The sequence below is a fragment of the Hirundo rustica genome, chromosome 16 (assembly GCF_015227805.2).
Source record: "Hirundo rustica isolate bHirRus1 chromosome 16, bHirRus1.pri.v3, whole genome shotgun sequence".
Classification (NCBI taxonomy): domain Eukaryota; kingdom Metazoa; phylum Chordata; class Aves; order Passeriformes; family Hirundinidae; genus Hirundo; species Hirundo rustica.
In genome coordinates this window covers 4,896,378-4,919,237 of record NC_053465.1, presented here as the reverse complement: position 1 = coordinate 4,919,237, position 22,860 = coordinate 4,896,378, and the positions used below count along the sequence as shown (strand labels likewise).

At 51.3% G+C, this 22,860-nt stretch overlaps 1 protein-coding gene across 1 annotated transcript in view; it reads left to right on the top strand.

Moving 5' to 3' along the window:
* LAMA5 (laminin subunit alpha 5) overlaps positions 1 to 22,860 on the top strand; it is an 84,610-nt gene that overhangs the window by 964 nt on the left and 60,786 nt on the right. Inside the window, exon 2 of the mRNA XM_040079701.1 lies at positions 4,950 to 5,102. Within this exon, the coding sequence (XP_039935635.1) occupies positions 4,950 to 5,102 (153 nt within the window). The remainder of the gene's footprint in view (positions 1 to 4,949; positions 5,103 to 22,860) is intronic.

Genomic DNA, 22,860 nt, shown 5'->3' with positions numbered 1-22,860 from the left:
ACACCGGGTTTAGTTGCAGCAACTCCAGACCCAGTGTCCCCCCTGAGGGCAGCCCAAGCCGGGAAGAGCAGCTCTGATTTGAAATGCTCTTCTTGCTGCCTGAAGCCAGCCGTGGAGCCCCCAGCTGCTGCTCAGTGTTTTCTGTGCTGCTTGTGAGGGTGCTGGTGCCGCTCACCTGTTGCAGCGGAGCAGCAGTGTTGTATGTAACGAGAAGGGCGAGCAAAGGAAATCTGTCACTTTCTCAAAGGAAATCTGTCACTTTCTCAGCCTTTTGGTGGGGGAGGCTCTGTTACAAGACAATCTCTGAAGCATTTTTCTCATTCTGGCCACATTCTCCTGAGTTAGTGCTTGCGCTAGGAATTTTCCAGCTATTGTGTGATTATGCCATGGAATTTTGCTGTCTGTGTGGTATAAATGGTTGAAGATGTCACTGGATGGCAAAAACCTGACGTGTCCTCCTCCGAGTTTTGCCACCTTTTAAAGCGATGTTTCACTTCGCTGCGCTGTAAAATAGAGTAGCTCCAAGAAGCTTTGCCTGAAGTCCCAGCAGCAGGAGGCTTTCAGGGACCTCGATGCAGTAATTGTGCCTCCAGTGAGGCAAAGGAGTAAGGAAAGGTGAAGAATTAAGGGCTGTGCACTTGCGAACAAGTATGTGGATGATGTGCCAAGCAAAACTGGGAGGGTAAGGCTGCTTGGAAAAGCTGGCAAATGTGGGCATGCATTTATCACTCCACATGTGTCCAGCTGTGCTCTGGCCACCCTGCTAGTTCAGCATGACACGCAGCACTAAGGATGCTGCTGACCGAAACGAACCCTTCAGGCTGTACCAGCTCCGGGGGCAGCCCCAGCATCCCCCTGCTGCCAAACACAGCTCCTGAGCTGTGGAATTCTGCAGCGACCCCCTCCTGTCCCCTGTGCAGCTCTGGCACAGGGGGGCTTTGATCTGAGCACCACTTCCCAGGCCAGCAGGCTTCGCTCAGTCTGAAAGCTTTAGAAAATTCCTTTTGTAGTGGCTCCTTTCCGTGACCACAGGCAGCACCTAAAAGGGAGGGGAAGGAAACAGGAGGCATCAGAGCAGAGGTCAGAGTTCCCAATTCATCCCCTTTAGGGGTCTTGGCACCACCCGGTGACTAAAGCAAGGAGGGAGGTGGGAGGGAAGTGTTCAATTTGAGCAGACTGGAACAACAATAATGAACTCCACATGCATGTCCTCACCAGCCCAGAGTCCCTTCCCTCCTTCGTTCACCTGCTCGTTACTGCTCATGTGTGATGTGGCTGTGGCATAGGGAGTTTTCATCAGGAATACTGGAAAAATGCCGCTTGGGACTGTCCAAGAGACATCCACGTGCTGTGGTGAAGGGACATTTGCTTGGTTAAAAACCTAGGATGAGCAGTAACTACAATCACCTAATGAATTAGTTCAGTCAGTTCTCTGTTTTCTGCTGGTTTAATTTGATTTTATAGAAGACTTCAGAAAAGGGAGTTCACTGACTTTTAAACATGATGGTCTTAAAACGTCAATAATCATTAAGCTTTCTGAAGTAATGCTGCCTTAAAGACACTTGCAGTGCTTTTGGCACAGCTTGTGGGAAGGCTGTAAACCTTTTCAAGGAGTTTCCTTTGCTTTATTCAGGGCTTTTTTGGCAGAAGACTGCATTTCCAACTGTGGGGGTCTTTTCAGTCTGGAAGGAGGTGTGCTGAAAGGGACTTGCCTTGGAGGTTTTCTTTCCTTAATGAATTCACTTCTCAGTGTGGCACAGCCCTGCCTTAATGATGTCTTGAGGATGAGGCAGAAGAGAGATCTCTTTAGGTTTCTTTTTTTGTTTAAGCTTTTCTGGAGGTGCTTGTAACTATCTGTCTTCCACCACCGCCAAGTCTGCAAAGGCACGGCCGTGTGCTCGTGTTCCCCATCCCACCCCTGTGCCTGGGGGCTGTTCCAGAACCAGCAGGGATGGTGCGCTGCTCCCGAGGGTGGGGCAGGGCTGACGATGACTATTTCAGATTAGGAGTGTAACAGCGAGGCAGGTTACTGGCATTAATTAAAGCAATTATAGACCTCAGAAGTTGAGAACATACAACAAATTCGACTGATTTCAAGGCGGTGCTGCTTGTGCCTTCCTCTGAAGCGTGTCTTTGCCCTGTGCTCAGCGCATTGCTTTGCACGCTGAATTGCTGCCCTTGCCCGAGCAGTGTGGGCACTCACCAGAGCTCTGGCCCTCTCACTCTTCCACGTGTGGGTAACAGAGGAGACCCGAAGCTGTTTCATCCCTGAACGTCTCAGAATTCTCTTTTGATAAGCTGCATCTGGCTCAGCCCGGGGCTCTCAGTGCTCCAGGTGCCAACTGGTGCTGTATCTCTCTGTACCTGTCTATTCTGTGTTTGCATCTATGATAGTGTTGGATTTCAGTGGTTTAACTGTGGCTGAAAACACAATTTTGGAACAAGTTTTTGTTGCCCACAGAAAAGACACGTGGTGAGACAGCACCTTCTTAGCTCTGTGTGAGCAGCTGATCTGCAGGGACAGCCCTGGGAGCAGCTTGCAAGCTGGCACTTTGTCTGAAACACTACTTTTTACACCCCATTTCCTGCCCCTTTTACCCGATCCCCAGCAGCCCCATGTTCCCTGTGGCTTTCTGATAAATCAGGTGAGGGGTGGTGGGTCATGGCAGGGCCAGATGAACCGGGACCAAGCCGCCTGTGTCCCCTGGGAGAGGTGCCAGCAGGGTGCCCAGCTTGTCTTTATGCTCAGGAGAAACTTCAAAGGGTTCTGCCCTTTGCCACTGCCCTGAGCAGGATCAGGCCTTGCAGGTCTCTGGAAGCTGCCCCTCATTCAAACCTCCTCCTTATCTCTCCCTCTCTGCAGTTTGCTCTGATAGTGGCAGTTTTCTGTGCTCTGAGCTGCCCTGCACCTCCTTGCATTGCTGAAGCTCTTTCTCTGACCATACCTTTGCAGTGTCCACACCTCTACTGCTCTGGCAACCTGCAGTCTCTGCTAAGCCTGCAGCTCACAGCTGCTTTTTAATTAAAATCCTCTTGCTGATGTCAGAACTTCCCTGCAGAGACCCTGACACAATGCGCAGGAGCCTGAGTTGCTCTAAAACACAAATAGCTGGAAATTATTCTGGTCGGGTTTAGGTCTGGCTCTAATGAAACAATTAATGAGCAACTGGTGCATCCGAGAAGCTAATCACACTTTGAACAGCAAACCTGCTTCAGCTGCTGAGCTGTTCCCAGCCCAGCAGGCTGCCCAGGGAGGGACAACAGCAGCATTATAAATGTGGAGCAGCTGATCCTAATTTCTACTCCCCTCTTACTCAGCTTGAGTTGACTGTCTCCCATCAACGTGAACTTTGGGTTCAGAATGGCTTTTACATCTGTAGCAAGAATTTAAAGTATGAAAGCACTTTTTTTTTTTTTTTTTTTTTTTTTTTTTTTTTTATTTATCCCGGTTTTGTAACCTTGCCTCGCTTCCCCCCCCCCCCCGCCCCCACCTCAGTGCTGTGCAGCAGAAATTTCCACACAACCTGTTGCACCGGTTCCCATTAAAGGTTTGAGCTGAAGAGTTGGGTCAGTTTTATCTGGTCTGCTCTCCCTGCTGGCTCCAAGCGTGTCCAAACCAGCCTTGTGACCTCTCTGTACACTGACTGCTCCCTGCATGAATGTCAGGGTTACCTGGAAGGTTTCAGCCTCCCTCCTCTCTGGCCTTGTGCCTGCCCGTCTCTATTTTCACACCTCCAGAGGAATTAATTTAAAACTGTCCTTGTTCGCGATAATTCGTGTCGCGCAATCGCGTGCAGTAGTGGGGAATAACGCTGTCCATTCTGTTTCCTTTGCGCTGAGATCCCTCCAGAGTTTGGAGCATCTGGGAAATCACACGCCCTGCGGTGGCTCAGTCTGGCCCCAGCCCTCGAAGGGGATTGCCTGTCTTGAGATCTTGTACCTGGTGTAACATTAACGCCGGGACGGGCAAGGGCGGCATTCCTGCCTGGGGAAAACTGCGCCTTTAAAAGGAAAACTGCCTGTAACACAGCTCCCTTCCCGGCTGTTCCTAGCAGCAACTCAAGTGACACAACAGCGGCTCCACAGAACAATTTGCCAGTTTTCAGGGCGCTTTGCGGGTTTCTTTGAGCGTGGGTCAGATTCGTTTGTCCATTAATGAGAGAGAAAGAATTGCCCCTAACAGCTCGGGTCTTTGTCTGGTCCTGCTCAGGAGGTGCTGTTAAAGTTGCGGGGTTGTTTTCTCTGGCAGCGTGTCCATGGAGCTGACAAAACCACCCGGGCCACAAAAGCGAGGCAGAGGAGTGATGGCAGTCCCTGGCCAGCTGACAGCTGGGGCTGTCCCTTTCTGGCCTTGCCTTGCAGCATCATCAGCAAAAGGAACTTGGCTGCGAGACTAAGCTTGAAAATGCAGCCTGAAAGGACCGTATTGTGAGATGAATAGGTGGACAAGAAACAGCTTGCAGGGAGCTGGGCAGAGGAGCTGCCAGTCTGAGTCCGTGGGAATGGCTGAATGATTTGGGTCAGGATCCCTGGGCTCAGCAGGGTGGGTGTGAGTGGCAGCCGCAGCGCAGGAGCTGCTGACCGGGGACTTTGGGCCCCTGCTCCCCACTGCAGTGCAGCTTCTCCCTCAGATACTCCTTCCTCTGCTTCTGGTAACCAGTCCTTTGAGTCCTCAGTCCTTTGAGTCTGGGATCCTTTGTCTGTGTTCCCTGCAGATCTGAGATTCAGAAGGGATGCTGCTCTGGGCAGCCCAGATTCTACACTGGGTGACTGTGGGGGTTTTCAGACTTTTCACGGACCTTTTTGCATCCACACCTTAAACTGGTGCGAACAGAACTTTCTGTATGTTGATTTGCATTAGCAGGCTCCCACCCTGTATTTTCTGAATTGCTGTGATACCTGACTGCTTTGTACCATGAGTTAAACGTTGTTTTTGTGCTTTCCTCCAGGGCCAGTACTGCGACATCTGCTCCTCTGCGGACAGCAACAAGGCTCACCCCATCACAAATGCCATCGATGGGACCGAGCGCTGGTGGCAGAGCCCCCCTCTGTCCCGGGGGCTGGAGTTCAACCAGGTCAATGTCACCCTGGACCTTGGACAGGTAACACAAATTCTTTCTTCGTTACATTGTAGACCGTGCTGGTGGGGAACTGCTTTTCTGCTTCTAAAATCCTTTCGTGGACCGCGCTGGAAGCGTGGAACAAAATCCACTCATTTAATGAGGCAGGGGGCTTTGGGTAAAACAGAGAAGGGAAAACATCTTGCCTGTTTGTAATACAAAGATCTACATTGTGCTCTTTGCTGTTATTATTTAGATCTTCCCTAAAAGTTGAATCACTCTGAGTCCTGCAGCCCCAAAGGCTGAGTGTGGGACCTCCTTGGCTGGGAAGTCTGTGGGATGGGGCAGTTTTGGTGCTGTGGACAGCTCACCTCTCCTCCCTGTTTGTTGTGATTGCTCAGCAGCATTTTGGTGGCCAAGTCACAGCCCCTTTTGGGAGTTTGCTTTGCAGGGATGTCGAGATTTTTCGGACACCAAAACTTTCCAGTGACTTCGCAGGTGGATCTTTCACTCTCTCTGCTAGAGTGAAGGTTCATTTGTCACTGCAGTTTGCAGCTTTTACTGCAGTATTTACATCCACAAACAGCCAGGCTGTATTGATGAGGATACCCTTCACTTAGATGCCTCAAGCACACGCTTGAGTCCCCAGGATTGGCTCTGATCCGCTCCCTGCCTTGCTGTAGCACTCATTTGGAGTCTGCCCAGCACCCTTCATAAATGTGCTCTCTCTGTGAGTGCCAGCTGCCTAAAGCTGTGCTGTACCAGCAGCAGTGCAATATCTGCTGCTGCCCAGGGCACAGGAGCTGTGTGGGCAAAGCGTCCCGGGGCCGCACACGGGGAGCTGAGCCCTCGGCAGCGTAGGTGGCATCTGCTGTGTCTCAGAAATGTCCCAGCTGGCAGAGCTGTGCTGCTGGATTGCTTTGCACTCGCTCCCCCTGTCACCAAGGGCCAGCCTGCTGTGTGGCTTTTCCATCTCTGGCGAGGGATTTTTCGAAGATCAGCTTTCCTGAGGTGTTTCTCCTCCTCTTTGTCACTCTGTGTGGCAATTTTCTGGCTTTAGGCCAGAGCTAAGCCAGCTGCACCGTGTGCCTGCGAGCTGCTGAGTTTGGCTCACCTGGGGACTTGCAGCCTTCAGGGCTCCTGTGCTGGGAGCCAGAGCCTGGAATAATTTGGGAGGACTTCAGTACTATTAAAACTGAGCTGGTCTACTCTGACCTTCTCTCTCCTGAGCCCTCAGTACCAAGGGAGGTGGGATTGCACCGTCATTTCTGCAGGATTGGTACCAGAATTTCCACGTGTGGTGGAAATTCCAGCTGGCTGATGCTTCACCTGGTGTGGATTTTCTCTGGGCTCACAGACCCTCTGCTTCCCTGTCACCTTTGCAATAATCATAAACCCAGCTGGTCCCAAGAGCAGCACAAGCCTGAAGCTTCAGCTGGTTTTAGCGGCTTCCCCGTCATGCAGGGCCTTATTGCATGTAATTGCTGTAATAACCTGTTTATGCTCCTGGTGAGAGTCAGTTCTTTGCTTTTAACTCCTTTGTTTTGGCAGGTCGGGCAATAGAAACAGATCAAATGTTACAGAATCGCTAATTTCCTCCTTTTGAAGTTGACTCTGGTTGAGAGCATAGAAGAGAGAGAAATTCTTGGGACCCAGTTGTGGTCAGCAGGGCAAGTGGAGGATCAGGTCAGTGTACCTGGCAGCCAGGCTTCCCAAATTCCTCGGATACCAGTGAAAGCTGCACAGGTAGCAACACCCTCACAGGCATGACTGGCAGCAAACAGGTTTTTGGCTGGCAAACAAGCCCTCTCCTTGCTCTGTGTGTCAATCTAGAGAGCTCTTGGACCAGTTACGGTTTAATTTAAGGGACTCGCAGCCGCTAAAAGCTTTTGTCCCTCTGATGGCACTGGGGCACACAGGGGCTGGCACAGGGGGTTGTGGTGTCAGCCCCTTCCTTTGCTGCTGCGCTTCCCTGCTGGCTCCATCCCTCTCCAGCCATAAATGCTTAATTACCAGCTGGAATTGGGTTTCTCCAGCGTTTGGCGTGGCCGTGGCAGCTGGGAGAGGGTCAGTTAATTGAGCAGCCTGTTGGTCTTTGCTTTTTGCTGGCCAGGAGCTTGCTCTCCTCTCACAGGGGTGTTAAAATCCTGTGGGAAGGAGGGAGGGAGGAATATTCATAGCCAGCAAATAAGTTCCAGAGTGGCTTGGGCTGGCCACCCAGCTGGTGTGAGGGTATTAAACACTCTCCTCACGTCATAGTGCCAGCAGCAGCCTGATCTTAATGGCTTCATCAGCAAGGCGGATCAGGGCTCCCAGCATGGCTTGGGAAGGGGCTGTGTCCGATTATCTCCGGGGGTTTGGGTGGGAATTGCTCCTGCTGGTACCTGGGCTGTTCCTGCCTCCTTGGGGAGGAGTGATTTTTCTTTTCAGAGCTGGTGGGGGAGAAGTCACTTGAAGGTTTCCTTGTCAGACCCAGATCTGAGCACCAGGAATATGACAGACAGCTCCAGGGAGGAAAATTAAATGGATTTTGGGAGGTGCTGAGGAGTATGGAGAGGGATTTTTTTTCTTTTTTCCTTCTTGCTTTTAATCATGACCTTGTGTGTTGTGTATTTAGGATGAATGTCTGGGCCAGTGCATGAATTTGGTGTAAAATAATCCTGGCACCATATGAAGCACAGCTCAGGTTTTGGCGAGTAGAATTGAGGGTGCTGGGAGGACACTGCTGTCGCTGGACAATCTGGACCTGTCCAAATCCCAAAAACCCGCTGTCCTACCTGTCTTGGAGGGCAAAGGTCCATGTTGGGGTGGAGGTTCTTAAACCTGCCCCACTGCTGCTCTTTCTTCTCCTGCCTGGAGCCTCCAGGCCAGCTGGAAATGGGAACGTGCCTCTGCTGCAGAGGGGCTGTGCAGAGAGCAGAGGGACAGGACACCGTGACTCACAGCCACCATGGGAACTGTCCCCTGTGATCCTGCTGTGATTAAGTGCCACAGTGGGTGGAGGGGGAGGAAGGGGTGTGATGGAAGATTTTTTTTTTTAAATTTTTTTTTTTCTCCCCCCCCAAAAAAAGGTCGTTTGAGTCAGAGCTGACAAGGTTTAAAGAAACATGAATGGCTGGCTCCCTGCCAGAGCCTGACATCTTCCTTGCGTGAAGGTGAACCCAGGCCAGCCCTTCCTTGAGATGTTTATGGGTTGTTGGTGCTTTATGATAAACTCTGGGGGAGGAATGCTTGCAGTCATGCAAGAGCAGGAGCTTCGTGCCAGTGCTTGCTTGAGGTTAATTACTGCACTGCAAGGGTGGCTGGGTGGCAGCCCCCATCTCCCCCTGCCTTGTCTGCCGGCCCTGGTGACACTAGAGAGCAGCAGGATTTCACACTGGAGCTTTGCTGAGGGTTTGGGTTGATACCCCAAAGGAATTTAGTTGGGCGGTGCCTGGCAGAGATACCAACATCCGTTCACTTCTATTGAGAGAAGAGAAGCCTCCCCCTTTGGAGACCTCCAGAACTCCTTAAAATGCAGCTCCCTCTGGGCTTAAAATGAGGGAAAAAAAAACCTGCATTCATTGGTAATTCAGAGAGATGGGCAGGAAATTAAAGGAATTGTGAGCCAGGCTCCAGGGCCGGTGTGATGGTGTGTTTTGTAGTCACTGTGGCTTGTGTCTCAGCAAGGGAGTGGATTGATAACTTTTGGGGTGCTTTGAGAAGCACCTCTTGAGTTTTCTAGTAATTACAATGGGATCTGCCACAGCTGCCACTTTTTCTGGCCTCCCAGCTGATTAACCTGTGCTTGCCAGGCACATCTCCAGAGTAAAGGTGTTGGAACACAAAACACACGAGGTGCTTCCGCCCTTGGCCAACGGGCTGCTGGGCTTTCAGTGTGAAACTTGGCTCAAAAGGAGCTGGGTGTTTTTCCTGTAGTGGATTTTCAGGGCATAAACCTGCTTCCCTTCCCTTTTGCACTGCAAACGTGGCCCCTCAGGGCCAGCTTTGCACAATGGTTGGATGTGCAGGGTGCCTGGGAATGTGCAGGTGTTGATGAACAGCTCGATCCTCGTGGTGTGATCTATATTCTTGTCAATGAGTGATAAATTCTTACTCATCTTTGGCAGTTCTGGACTGGGTTAGATCTGGCCCAACTGGTGCAGAGCACGGTACCCTGTGTGTAACAGCACTGAAATTTTCTTTCACCTCAGCTTCTCACCTCCCGTTTATTTTCATTTAGTTGAAATGGTAATGGGAGCCGCTGGTGGAGACCTTCAGGAGCCCTCTTCAAAAGGCTGGAAGGAAATCCCTGCAAACTGATGGGCTTGAGGCTCACCTCCCTGTTCCCAGCAAAAGCCTTCAATGTGAAGATGAATCTGATGTTTATTCCCTGGCTTAATTAATTGAAAAATCCCTTTTGAGGAAGTCAACTCATGAAATCCCAAGAGAAGACTCAGGGTTCTTAATGAATAAAGATGATGTCCTAGAGGCTGCTTTCCCTAGGCTTGATGTGGGGTAGGGGTGATGGTCACCCAAACATTTTCAGCTGAAAACCATTAAAATTTCTCCCTGTTTTCACCTTGTTCCTTTTGCAGCTTCATTTCCATTGCTGTGGGAACACTTCCAGCCTTCAGGTGATGAAGCTGCTGCTTACATTTCCCTCGAGGGCACTCTTGTTCATTCTTGCTGTACACAGGGGGAAAGTTGAACCCAGTCTCTTCTTTTCCTTGCCCTCACTGGGGATGTCTCCTGCAGCATTTTCCCCAGCACACATCCCTGGAAAATGCACAATGTCCATTTCTCTTGGAGCCTCAGGCTGCCTTACCTGCCTGGTGTGTTTTTCATGGAGCATTGCAAGAATGGGTGAGGATTTAAGATTATTTTTTTTTTAATGTGATTTTTACTTTTCTTAACTGTGATCTTCACTGGTCTTAACATTGGTCTTCACTGTGCTGAGGCACTGCTGTGGGAAAGGGGTAGGAGAGCTTAGTGACACTTATTGTGAGCTTTTGCACCTTAAATAAAGGGCTGGGGCGTAAAATCTATAACAAAGACCTTCTTTCTCAAATTGTTCTCTGGCTGTTGGAGCAAAAGCAGCATTAAAAATAAAGCACATTAAGTAGGCTGAGCAGAAATCTTTTTCACTTTCAACAGCTGGGGCTGGGATCTCCTCTCCTGTGTAGAGTCCTCTCCAATTCCCATAAAATCCTTCAAAAGTAGATCAGGATCTTTGTTTGTAGGCTTCAGAACTGTAGTTCCCTGATCAGAGATGGTCTGTGGCTCACAATTAGCTGCAGAGCGTGTTCAGTGCCGCTGTCCTTTGCCACGGATGTGGGATGGAGGCAGGGTGTGTGTTCGTAGTGCTTCTTCTGGGAAAGGCAGAGAAGCTGTGACTGGGAGAGGGTGCAGCACTGGGAGCTGGCACCAAGCCCAAGTGGCTGGATCGTCTCTCCCAATTTATTTCACACTATATTGTTTAAATTAACTTAGCTGTGAAGTCTCTTCTGTTTCCTTCAAAGCTGCGGTTCCCCTGACCAGCACCAGCGGCTATTTAATTTTTTTTTTTTTTTTGGTGCTGATAAAGTGAGATTTTTGCTTTCACTTAGCACAGAAGGGTCGAGAAGGGCCATCTGCCAACTCCCACCAGATTCCTGGCTCCAAGGGCTGTGTGGGAGCCGCTCAGGTGAGCGGGAAGGGAGTGTCTGGCTGTTAATCAAGTGGGGATCTGTCTCCTCTGGCAGCAAGAGCAGACCCATCCTCTCCTTTTCAAACAGCCTTGCCAAGTTGGATGCCAAGCTCCAGGATCCAGAGCAGCCAAGGCTGAAACTTCTTTCCTCTTTGTTGCTGCTGCTGTTGGTTTCTGTTAAGGGAAAAGATGTGCAGAACACTGGTGTAGGTAAATCACGGGTGACACATGAGTTTTAATTGTGTGTTATGTTTATTCAAGTCATGAACCAGCACTGCTTAAAATCGCTCTTCCAGGGCTGCAGTGAGTAGGAAGGATCTCATTTGTACCCTCTGATTCCCGAAAGCCCTGCCTTGCCTCACGTCTGCCAGGCTGTGAGCGCAGGGAGGAGCAGGAGGCTCTGGGCAGGTCACTCAGCTTTGTGGCACCTTCTGTGGCCTCGAGGAGGTTGTATCTGCCTGTCCTCTGCATCTGGGACAAGTGACCCTTGTGCTCCAGCAGCTTAATCTTCCCAGAGGCTGTGCTTGCTCTGCCTAGACCTGAACCAGGTGTTAAAATAAGCCTCAACCTCCCCCCCCCCCAGAGCAGCTCCAGGTAATGACTGATGAAAGGATAATTGCCGGTTCTAAGAAATGCACGCAAGATTTCCACTCTGGTTTCTCCCTAGGTGTTGGTGCCTGTTTATAACAGTCAGTGTGATGAGAAACAAAGAGGCTGACAGTGAGATCTCCTGCTGTGGAGCTTCTTATTTCCTCCAGGCTGCCCCTTCCTTCTCAACTCCCTGGGATTCTTCAAAGATTAGGAGAGAGCCTCGGGGTGAGCGTGGGCTGGGGAGAGGTCAGGCTGGAGTAGGGGAGGCTTTAGTTTGTAATGAATAGCTGGAAGGCAAGTCTGGTAATTTCTTGCTGTTCTCCTGGAAAGTGTCTGCCTGGCTGGGCTGGAGGACAAGAGCGTGCCTTGCCTGGGCTGTGTGTGGGTACACGTGCTGCGGGGTCAGCTCTGTCCAGGCCGTGTGTGGCTGTGCCAGGAGACCGCAAACACAGCGGGACCGCCTGGGTCAGGCCCCTGCTTGTTTGTGTTTGTGCTTTCCTCCCTCACAGAGATGTTACAGGGAGCTTTTTGGGAAGGTCACTGTACTCAGTGGAAGGAGAGGGGTTCACAGCTCTGACCCCAGAGCATGCTGGTGTCCCATAGAGTGGTTTAGTGTTTTCTGTGTTTTGGCTCGTCCCACCTGCAGAATGGGAATGCTGCATTTTGTCTCCATCGTTTTCTGTGCAGGAGCCTGTGTAGCACCAGACCAACGACTACCAAATCTGTTGCAGAAAAGAAAGTTTTCTCTTGGCTTGGCTCTGTGCAGCCCTTCTCCTCTGTCTGTCACTTTTTCAGCAAGTGAGAGCATCCCCCAGCCCTGTGGGTGCTCAGCTGCCCATGAACTCGTGTCCTGCACGCAGCCCCGAGTGCTGAAGCTGAGGGCTGGGAGCCTGGAGTCGCTGCCAGTCCTGCCCTGTGTTTGTGTGGGGCTGAGAGACAGCCTCATCCTGTGGCACTGCACAGGCAGTTCAGTTCCTGACGCTAGTCCTGGTCAGGATGAGAAGCCCCTCAAGTGAGCTCTTCCTGCTTCCTGGGGCACAGTTCCAGGAGCAGTCCTTGCCCTCCACAGCTCCAGCTCAGCTATGTCCTGGCTCAGATCCACAGGGCTGGCAGGGAGGATGCTAAATACACTTTTGATCATCTGCCTAGTCAGCTTCTCTGCTCTTTCAAGCCTGTTCTAGCCCCCTGCACCTTTCTTTTGATGCTTTACCAAGCCTGGCTCAGCCTTACATTCATCTCTGCTTATCCTTTTATTATAGTCATAAACATGGGCCTTCAGGCTGTGCCCAGCCTTGATCCTCAGTCGTTTCCTGTTTTCTGGATTCAGTGCTCTTCAAATTCCAGACCTGTCCTCCTGTGTGTAATGCCAAGCAGTGCAATAAATAGTACACTGCTTCCCGTTTGATAGGAATAAAAACTGAGATCAGGAGGAAGACACAGGGGGAAGGCACATGCCTGCTGTGGAAGAGCCTCCCTAAATGGTTTAAGAGCAGACTCAGATCGGTGTCAGTTATCAGTGAAATGTGGCCTATCCACACAGCCCTGGTAACTGAGGTTTTTAGAGAGGAGAGATGGGAACAGGGCTGAGTCACACTGGGAGATCCAGGGAGGAAGAGGACAAAGCCTTGAGGGTGACACATGGATGACTCCGCACCAGGCAAGGGCTGAGCTGTGCTTTGGGGCTTCTTTGGTCGCCAGAGACTGTGACAAGAATGAGAGGAAAGACATTTTGTTCCCCACAGAAAGACTTGCCAAGCATAACTATAAAAACGCCTTTGTTAACATGAGGTCAGTGCTAATGGAAGGTGGATCTGGATGGTGCCAGCTCGTGTTTGTGCAGTGTAGGAAGCCACGTTGCCTGTTTCCTTCAGGCACCCCAACCTGGCCCCAGGGCTTTGGCAAGGCAGCCAGACAGAGGCAGGGAGAGGATGAGCAGGTAACGGGGCCAGCAATCGCTGCTGCGCCGAATCCTGCCAGGACTTGTCAGCCAGAGCTCCTGGAGAAGAGTGTTAGGATGGTGGTTTGACATTCTTGTCCTTCCCTCAGTCAAACAACAAAACGTTGATGGGAGTTGGTGTGGCAGAAAGCACCATGCCTCTTGTTCCCAGCACATCCATTCTCAGCCTGGAGAGGCTGGGGTGCAGCCAGCAGGGTTAAAGCAGCTGAGCTCCTCTGTTGCGTGGTGTACGTGGTTATCTGGAAGTTAGAACAGTTTCCCTTAGAAGAATTTGCCTTTATCCTAGAAGATTTCCACATCACTGATGGCTTTGTCCACGAAGCTGCGTGCTGTAAACTGCATCTTTGATGGAGCGGATCTCCTGGCAAAGCTTGTGGTTGTAACTTGTTCTAGTTGGTGTGCCCTGCCTGAGAATCACTTTGCATCTTTTACTTGGCATCTTGAGTTCTTGCCAGTGGTTGTTTGTGTAACTCATGCAGGGACAAGCAAACAGCCAAACTGAGAATTGCCGCGGTTTATTTTTTAGTTTCTCTTTCCCATTTCTTTCTCTGCCTGCTTTGATACAGAGCTCTCCTCACACACACACGCTCAGCTGAGCTCTATTTATGGGTTCCTGCAAGTTCCCATTGCTGTGGATTGGAGCATGCCCTGTGCCCAAAATGCAGCTGGCATGCTGCTGGAGGCATCTCTTGGATCTAGTGCATAATGCCGAGCCCCTGGTGGGAAGAGGAAAAGAATGGCTTTCTGGTATTTGCACATAGTTGCAAACTGTAAACACAGACTCATGACTGCAAACAGAAATCTGTATCGCTGGCTTCATCATGACTTCACTGTTGTTGTCCTGGCTGTTTGCTAAAGCTGTTCCTTAATCCTATTCCAGGCTTTTGCAAAGTCTGCATCAACCCAAACTTAGTGGGCACAAAGATTTTGGCTGGACTCCAGGAAGGGGTTTGGTTATTTCTTTCTCTACCACTCGTCGTTTTCTGCCTTGGAGCAGGCTTGCTTCAAGCTTCTGTAAATGGGGCTGGAAATACAAGGGGGTGTTGGGGGGGGATTGTGAGGACAAACCCCGGTGTTCTTGTGGGTCTGAACAGCAGCGGGAGCTGCAGACGGACGCTGTAGCTGCAGATCCCCGCTGGTGTTAGCAGTGCTGGAGGGAATGTTAATCCTGCTGTGACCCTGGTGTGCTGCTCTCGGGTCAGCTCCCCCGGCTGGGAACGGCAGTGTCGCCGTGGGGAACCTGCTGACAGATGCTAACGGGGTGCAGGTTTGGGGAAGAATAAACCCGCTTGCATGTGTCGGGTTTGGCTTTGTTGAAATCTGCTAACGACCAGGCTTTAAACCCAGCGCTGTCAAGGCTTGCAGGGACCACGCAGGGGAATTACAGGAAGGCGCTGCTGCCTGGGAGCTGGGCGCAGCTGGGTTTGATGCAGGCACCTAACACAAGGTGCAAGGGGGATTTTTCCTGTTGGAGGTGGGTCATCGTGGTACATGTGGGATCCGGAGCCTGCCAGTGATCCAGAGAGGGGCTTTCCAAAACCACTTAGCCCTGGAAATGGTGAGCTGAGACAAACAAGGAAAGACAGGCATTAGCCACCTCCAAGAACTGGGTTCAGAACCAGGCAGAAACAAGGTGTCAGAGCTTGGGCATCCGTATGCCCTTCCAAATCCAACGGAGCGAGGATTTAAGTAGACTCCTTTAGGGTGCTGGAGAGTTTGGGGTTCCTGAGGCTTCTGTGAGTCATTCATCATTGGCACGTGGCCATTTAAAATGAAAAGCCTTTCAGGGCTTCTGGTGGCAAGCTGAGACCCCTCACACGTTGTGCCAATTTTTAGCTAATTCGTCCTCTTCCGTTTCCTTCCCCTCCTCACCCTTCCCATGCGCGCAGGTTTGTGACAGGATATCCACTTCATCGGAGGGAACTGGGGGAAATACTTTCTTGTAGCGTGGCCTGCTGCCAAGGCTGCTTTGTTCTCCTTGTCACAGAGAGAACAGCCCAAGGAAACCCTTGGAGCTGAAGCTGGCATGTGACATAGAGTGGATTTCCTGCAGCTCTGGAAGTGAAGTGTATGACGTGTTTTGTTTTTTTTAATCCCATAAATGCAAGGAAAAGGAGGACTTTGGTAGCTGGGTCTGCAATCCTCTCTTTGGCAGTAAATTGCTGTGTCACAGACGTACAAGTTGTGCCTTGTCAAGAGTAAAATCGGTCCTGGGGATTTTTTTAGTCGAATTAAGAGCTGAGATGCAACAGGCCTGGGGTTTTTAGTAGAATTCAGTTTGTGGTGGGGCTGGTGGTGGACCATGCACCATTCAGTGTGTTGTAACTGGAGGCTCTGCTTAGCAATTCCTGAGCGCTCCATGGAGGCATAAGTCATCATTGTCACAAATTCAGAGGTGTATTGATAATGGCAAGAAAAGCAGTGGATTGAAGTGTCTGTGACTTCTTGCTGTGGCCAAAGCAATGATGTCTAGGGCCCTGGGGTGTTGTATGGAGAGGATGAGGCAGCTCTTCCTTGCTGTGGTGGGCTGACACCTGGGCTTGTGCTCTGCCCACGGTGGGACACAAGATTTGGCTTCTGTTTGTCATAGCAGATCAGGTGGCATTTATCTGTGTACATATGATTTGGTGAGATCCTGACATTCCTGCCCAGGACCTCCAGAAAGCTGGGAATGTCACAGAGATCTAATTTGCTGTTGGCCACAGAAGAAGCAGATGCTGTTTCAAGTCTCATCCAAAGCACAAAATCCTGTTTGTATCCTATGGAAGGGTATTGAGTGTTTCTTTTTCCAGCCCCTGATTTAGCCAAGGGCTTCCTGAACAAACTCAGCAAATCAGCAAGGCTTTGGCAGTACTGAAAAGGGTCTTACTATGGCTCTTTTATAGTATTTTTTAAATTTTATTTTTAGTACTGCAGAGCCTGGGATGTCTGGATGGAGCAGGTCCCAGATCTGAACAGCTCCTAGCACGCTCTGGAGAGCCAGTCCCAACAAGCTTGGGGTCCTGACTGATGGAGCTGTGCTTGTAAAACTCCGAGTGTAAAAACCAGCCTGCAAGCTGTCTGAAGCACAGACAAGCATTCTTTTGTCTGGCTGCTCCCTTTTAATTCTAAACTGGCCCAGGAACTCCTCTAAGAATATTTAAATACCCTGTGCAGTGAACCTGTATTGATCTTACTTGCTACAACTCAAACAACCCATAGAACATACACTTGGGAGCATTTGTTTGCTCTGGATGGCAGGAATGTCCTCTTGAAAATGTGCTATGCTTTGGTAAGAATGAATAGAGGGTTTTTCCACCCCCTCTCCAGGTTTCTGAAGGCCAAAGTCTTGAAACGGCTTGGAAAGGCTGCTGGAGCTGCTGATAAGATACAGCAAATGTGCTTGAGAGCCTAATGTAGGAACAGAAATGTCTGAGCTGTTTGCTTTCCCCTTAACAGTGTGAAAAATTAGTGTGTCTTATGAAGGAGCCTGGGGAATTGTGTGCTCAGAGTAAGGGCTGTGCTGAGCTGTTGCTCCTGGCTTGTGTTATCCCTGGGGCTGGCAGCTGAAACGCTTGGTTTGGAGTTACTGGGTAGGAGAGTGGAGCTCATTTTGGACCCTGCAGAGCCCCAGTTGTTGCAGTTTTGTTTTTAGCAGTCTCCCTCAGGCTCTGAGCTTGCTGCAGAGATGGGATTGCCTCTTGATACAGCAAGTTTGGAGGTGTGATTTTTCTATCCAGTGTATCCTTTATTTTCTTCCTCCACCACCTTGTCGTTCACGTGTCTCATTGCTGGAGGAAGCTCTCCAGAAGTTTTGGTAGCAGGTCTGTGCACCTTCTAGGAGAGAGTGCTGGGAGCTTTAGGTGAGCTGTGCTCACACACCATCCGCCAGGTCAGGGGGAGGATGCTGCTCCGCACAGAGTATTTTATACCAGCGCTGCTTTTTGTCTGAAATGTGAGTGCTCACCCTGGGCTGCACTGACATCCAGGAGGCATCTGCAGACAGCCACTTCCATGAAGGCCAGCTGGACATATTTCAGGATGTGGTGCCATGAGAATGACAATGTAGCTGTTGCTTAAAAGCTTGTTTTTTACCCTCTGCAGTCAGACAGGCCTGTGCTGTGCCCCCACCCTGGACGTGTGCCATCCCATATGCCTGCCCTTCTTTCAGCAGTGGTCTTTATTTCACTGGTTTGTGCTTACTCGCCCAGACCTCTTATCTCCACTAAATCAGAGCTTTCTTAAGCCCCTATGTTTTCTGTAGCACTCCCCTTATCTCTGGTCCTTCCAGGGCTGGGCAGTGGGAGCAGGGAGCCAGGAGGGGCTGAGCAAGCTGTAAATGCCTGTTTGCCCTGCAGTGATGCTTTGTGGCTTAGCAGCAGGCGAGGCTGGGAGCACCTGTAGGACAGTTGGGTTTTCTCAGGTTGCTGGGCACTTGGGGGTTCTGCAAGGTGTTTTCATTTTTTAGGGTCTGAGGCAGTGGGATTTGTAGTGTGTTAATGCAGTCCCAAACTGCAGTTTCTCGTGTGGTTTGCAGGTTACAGAAGAAGGCTGGGAACTGTCTTGCAGGTTGCTGTCAGGTGTACCTGTGGTGTTGTCACTGCTCTCTGTCCCCTTGATCTTCTTCACAGCCATCAGAGTAAGGATATTGTGAAATCCTGTGGGAATGTGCCATCCCCAGGGAAGGGCAGCAGCTCCACAGCTTACCCCACCTTTACCCCAGTGTGGACTCAGAGGTGCAGGTTTGGGCCATGATACCAGGCTGCACCTGCAGGTGCTGGTTTTTGGGAAAGCTGTGCAGAGTGAGTACACCTGGGTGAGGTATGAATGCCTGCCGTGGTGCAAGCAGCTGTGTGGATGTGCATATCCTTGGAATAATGTCTGCCCAGTTGTACAGCACTGTCAGTTTTGTGTTTGTGAGGCATCTGACCTTTCTTTTGCTAGGGCTTTCGACAGGTCAATTTACAGCCTTGGAAGGGACCACCCAGAGCACGGTTCTGTGGGGAGAAGGAAGGGAGGGAGCTTTTCAAAGAGCGGAGGAGCCAGAACTACTCCCGTGGCCTGTCTATTGATTTCATGAGCCATGGGGCTCCGAGGCAGATGCCAGTCTGCTTTGCTGTGATCCTGGCAGAATGTGACCCGTGTCCCTCGGCAGCAGGGGCATGGAGGCGATCACGTTTCCCGGGGCAGATCCGATTTCTGGAGGCTGTGAGGGTGATGTACCCTGTGCCTGGGAACGGGGCCGGGAGGCATTGCAGGGGAGGCTTTGGCTGTGCCTGGCAGACACACATCCAGTGCAGACACCCACCTCAGCAGCTCTGGGGACCCATGCCAAGCTGGATTGATTGTAGCTAGGCTGTGTGCGTGAATGGCTTTGCCTTCCTCGCCTTTGAAGATGATGATTCCCTTTTGAAAACAGGAGATCAGGAATCTGTTCTCAAGACGTGTTGAAAGACGCTATTTACAAATGTTTATCCCGGAAAATATTTATAAAGCTCCCCTCGGGAGCAGAGCCTTACAGTACAGTGGCCTTCTGTGGACTGAAGTATGGCTGTGTGTCTGCTCATGAGCCAGGTTGGTGTCCTGCTGACATCCCACCTCCTCCCAATCACCACTTATTGCAGACCCCCTGGTGTTTATGTCACTGTTACACACGGGGCTGTATTCAGTGCTAAATTGCGCTCAAAGGGCTCTGCCTCTAGGAGGGTGGTGAGTGTTTAGCAAAGGGTAGAAGTTATTTGGCTGCTCTAAAGGTATTTCGGGATGTTCACACTAATAAAAGGTCAATAAAAGCTTCTGGTTAATCTCCCAGTGGTGTATTGTGCTAAAACACTGCTACTGCCGTCTCCAGAGTACCAGCCTCGTGTTTTTGGTCCTTGCCCCAAGGAGCAGCCCAGATTCCAGACTGCAGCGGCAGTGTGGGGTGACGTGCACTGTCCCTGCCTGAATCAGAGCAAATCCCAGAGCCTGACCAGGGCGAGCTCCCTGTTGTGCTGATGGTTGCACACATGTGCAGCGGGGACATGCCCTGGCTGTTCCAGACGTGCCGAGTTTGCAATCCCTGGTTGTGCTGTATCCATAACTAGTGCGTGAGTTCCGGTCCTTTCCTTGCATTGAGGGATAGTGAATCACCCCTGGTGATGTTATTTTCTGGGCAGGCAGCGGGGATAAGGACTTGGATTTCTGCACCGGTGGGTCTGATCGGTTGTCATGTCCCTGCACTACCGGGAAGGAAACGTGAGATGGCTGGGGCGCTGGCTTTGGTGCCGGTGTTGGAAAGGCTTTGGGGTTTATTTTCCCCACGCCCCAGCGTCAGCAGTGAGCCTCGGTGCGGCTCAGCGTCCCTGCCCTGCGTGCCTCGGTGTCCCCCGGGGCTGGGACAGGATGTGAGCGCGTTTGTGGCGCCGTGGCCCCGGCTCGGGTTGCTGAAAGGGAGAGGGGTGACAGGTGCACGGCCGGCTCCCTGCGCCGCGCAAGTGAAAACCGCGGATTCGGAACTGGGTCAGGAGCGTGACCTGAGACACACCGAAGGGTGGGCTCGAGGGGTTCTGGGCTGTGCCGCTTCCTCCCATCCCTGGCCGCTGCCTCAGCCAGAAATTGGCTGTGAGAAACGTGAGCAGGTGGATTAGTGCTGCTGCTGGCTGGGTGCTGAGTGAGCACAGCGCTTACAGTGGGGTGCTTTGCAGCTCTGGCCCCTTTCCTTTGTGTGCCAGGCCCTTTGTGACCAGCGTGGCTGGAGGTGTGCTGAAAGCATCGGCCCTCGGCGAAGTGAAGCTGCTGCAGTTGTGCTGGGCTTCTCTGTCGGCGGCAAGACCTGCTTTGGGCAGGTCAGAGGAACGCGGGGCTTTACAGGGAGCCGAGTAAGGCTGCTGTGGATGTCTGAGCCGCAGGGGTTGGAGAGCAGAGTGGCCACACGTGTCCGCAGCGTGCCTTGTCTTAATGTGTTGTTTATGTGATGTGCTGTTTGTTCTGGCACGGCCAGGGCGCATGCTGGGGGGGATAATGCTGGAGAACAGCGTGAGCTAACCCTGCGCCTCAAAGAGAAGTCTTGAATTTGCCAGAAGCATCTTCCCTCCCAGTGCCTGGTATGTGGCAGCCAGGGATTCAGGCAGGGAGGGAGGGGAGTCTTTGCCTGTCCCCAAGGCAGGGGATGTGGCACGCTTCGTTTTTGGAAATGCCTTTGGTGCTCAGCATAGCTGGAACAAACCTGGACAAAGGCTTCAGGCTTCAGCTGCCCCACAGTTAAAGGACACAGGGTGCATGGGATGGAGCATCTGGAAAGGCTCTGGATTCTGCCTTCCCTCTTCCCTCACATCTTCTGCTGGCCCTTTGAAGGGTGTTGGTGCTTTCCACAGGCTCTGCTGCACAGGCAGCACACAGGATATGGCCGTGGTGGGGACAGTCAGCAGCCTGCCCCAGGGGGACTGCCTTGTGTCCCACCACACAGCAAGCCATCAGTTTCCTGTTAGTGGTTACAATAACACAGCACCTGTTTAAAAACGGCCCGCATTAGCCCTCCCTCTGAAAGAATTCAAACCTGTCATGACAGTTAGAGGAGAAGCATTTTCCCAGACATCTCATCCGAAGCGGAGCATTTCTGTTCTCGTCAGCTGCTCGTGCCTCTGGGAAGAGCTCTCAGTGCATCCAGAGCAGGGCTTTGCTGAGGTGTGGGGCAAGGAGCACTGTCCTGGGGAGTGCCCACCCAGCAGGACCCTCTGTAGCCTGGAGCAGAGGCAGATCTGGGCAGCCTGCCATTGGCTTTGGGTGGAGATTCAGCCGTGGCACAGGGCTTCCTCAGCAGATAGCGTGTAGCCCCGCAAACATCATCAGTGACTGCCTCCAGACCTGGAGGTGCACTCAGGGTGTGGAGGTTAATGGTGTTAACAGTGCAGGGAGAGGAATAGGGGTCCTCTCGTCCTTTGGAAGGGTTAGTGTGAGGCTCTGGCCTGGGCAAAGCAGTGTTCTGCTTGCCAGCACGTGCTGTTGTCACTCCCTGTGTTCATACTGGCACAGGCTGGAGGAGCTGGTCCCAGGGACAGTTCGAAGCTGAGGGAGTGGAGGGACCTCACTTGTCATCCCAGGGGTCAGGGACATGTCAGCATCACCCAGCGTCTATCAGCTGAAACAATGTGGGATGGAGATTAAAAATCCTCTGATATTTCAGTGGCTGATCGAAACCATACTGAAAATCTCTGCCAGCGTGAGTTGCTGCATTTCGTTAAATAAAAACAGCTTCTCTTCATCCTCTTGGAGTCAAGCTGACAGGGGCAGACAAAGACCATGGCATTGATATCACACTCACAATATGATCTTATCAGCCCCTGCCTGTAAATTGTGATCAAGTTTGATTCTTTCCTCAGCTTGACTTAGAAAGGTTCCTCTTCCCCAGAAATTAGTTTTCCAGATGCTTACTTTAAAGAGAAAAAAAAAAAAAAATAGGGATTTTCTTTGGCCACCTTTCCAGCTTCCAGCTGTTAAGTGCTGGAAATGTGTTCTTCATTATGTCCAAGGGAGAAATGTTTCTTTCTTCTGATCGGGGAGGCAATAAATATTTCACAGCATAATATGCTGTGGACAAGTGAGTTAGTGTGGTTTGTTCTCTGGGCAGCAGCCCCGGCGGCTGCCGTGGGGAGCCAGCGGCGCTGGGCTGGGCACGGTCACTTCACTGGAGTACAGATGCCACAACCGAGTGTCTGCTTGTGCCTTCAGAGCCAAGCCCCACAGCAGAAACCAGCAGCAATTCACTTCCCAGCTCTGCTTAAAGCCAAGATTCAAGCTGCCTCCTACGAGTCCTTTCTCCTCATCTGACCCCAAAGCAGTTCTGGGTTGAGCCTGATGGACCAGCAATGGGGCTATTTTGGGTTAAGAGGAGGAGGGGTGAATTCCAGCTTTGTGGATTGCTCCATCCTCTGCCAGCATCGGCTTTGGTCCTAGCAAGAATGCTCCAGCTTGCTTCTGCTGGTCTTGGCCAGCGTGGCCTGGGCACTTCCACAAATTAGAGAATTGCAGGATATCATCCAGCACTCATTCCAGCTAATGTTAGGTGGTTAAGTTGCCAAAGTTTGGCACCTCCTCTTTGGTCATGGGGTTAGAACAGATAAATTTGGGCATCTACAAGAGTTTCTGGCTGTAGTCACTGTATCCATCTTGGAGGTGCCGAGGGATGGTGATGCCAGGGACTGCCGTGACGGTGTCCAGATCTGAGGGGAGTTTCTTGGGAACGATGGAGATGGGAGCTGTCATTGATGGTAACAGCAACCCGTGACCTAAATCATGGAAGTGGTGCTGTAATCAGGACGCATCCGTGAAGGAGTCCTGGGAGCAGAACAGCAGCAGTTGATACAGTAGATGATAATTTGTAGTGTGAAAGGAAAAAATGTCAAAAATGCTGTGGGCTGATTAAAACTCAAAGGAGTATGAGCCAGCATGAGCCCCACCAGGGAGATGAGATGACCGAAAGAGGCAAGCTGGAAGATAGAACTGCAGTATTTCTGGGACAGGAAATGAAGGAGCAGCCCCGTGGGTGGGGGAAGGTGGTTGATTCACAGGGTGGGGATTTCTCTGGGGTCTCTGCTGTGATCCCTGTCCTCCACCTGGCATGGGGA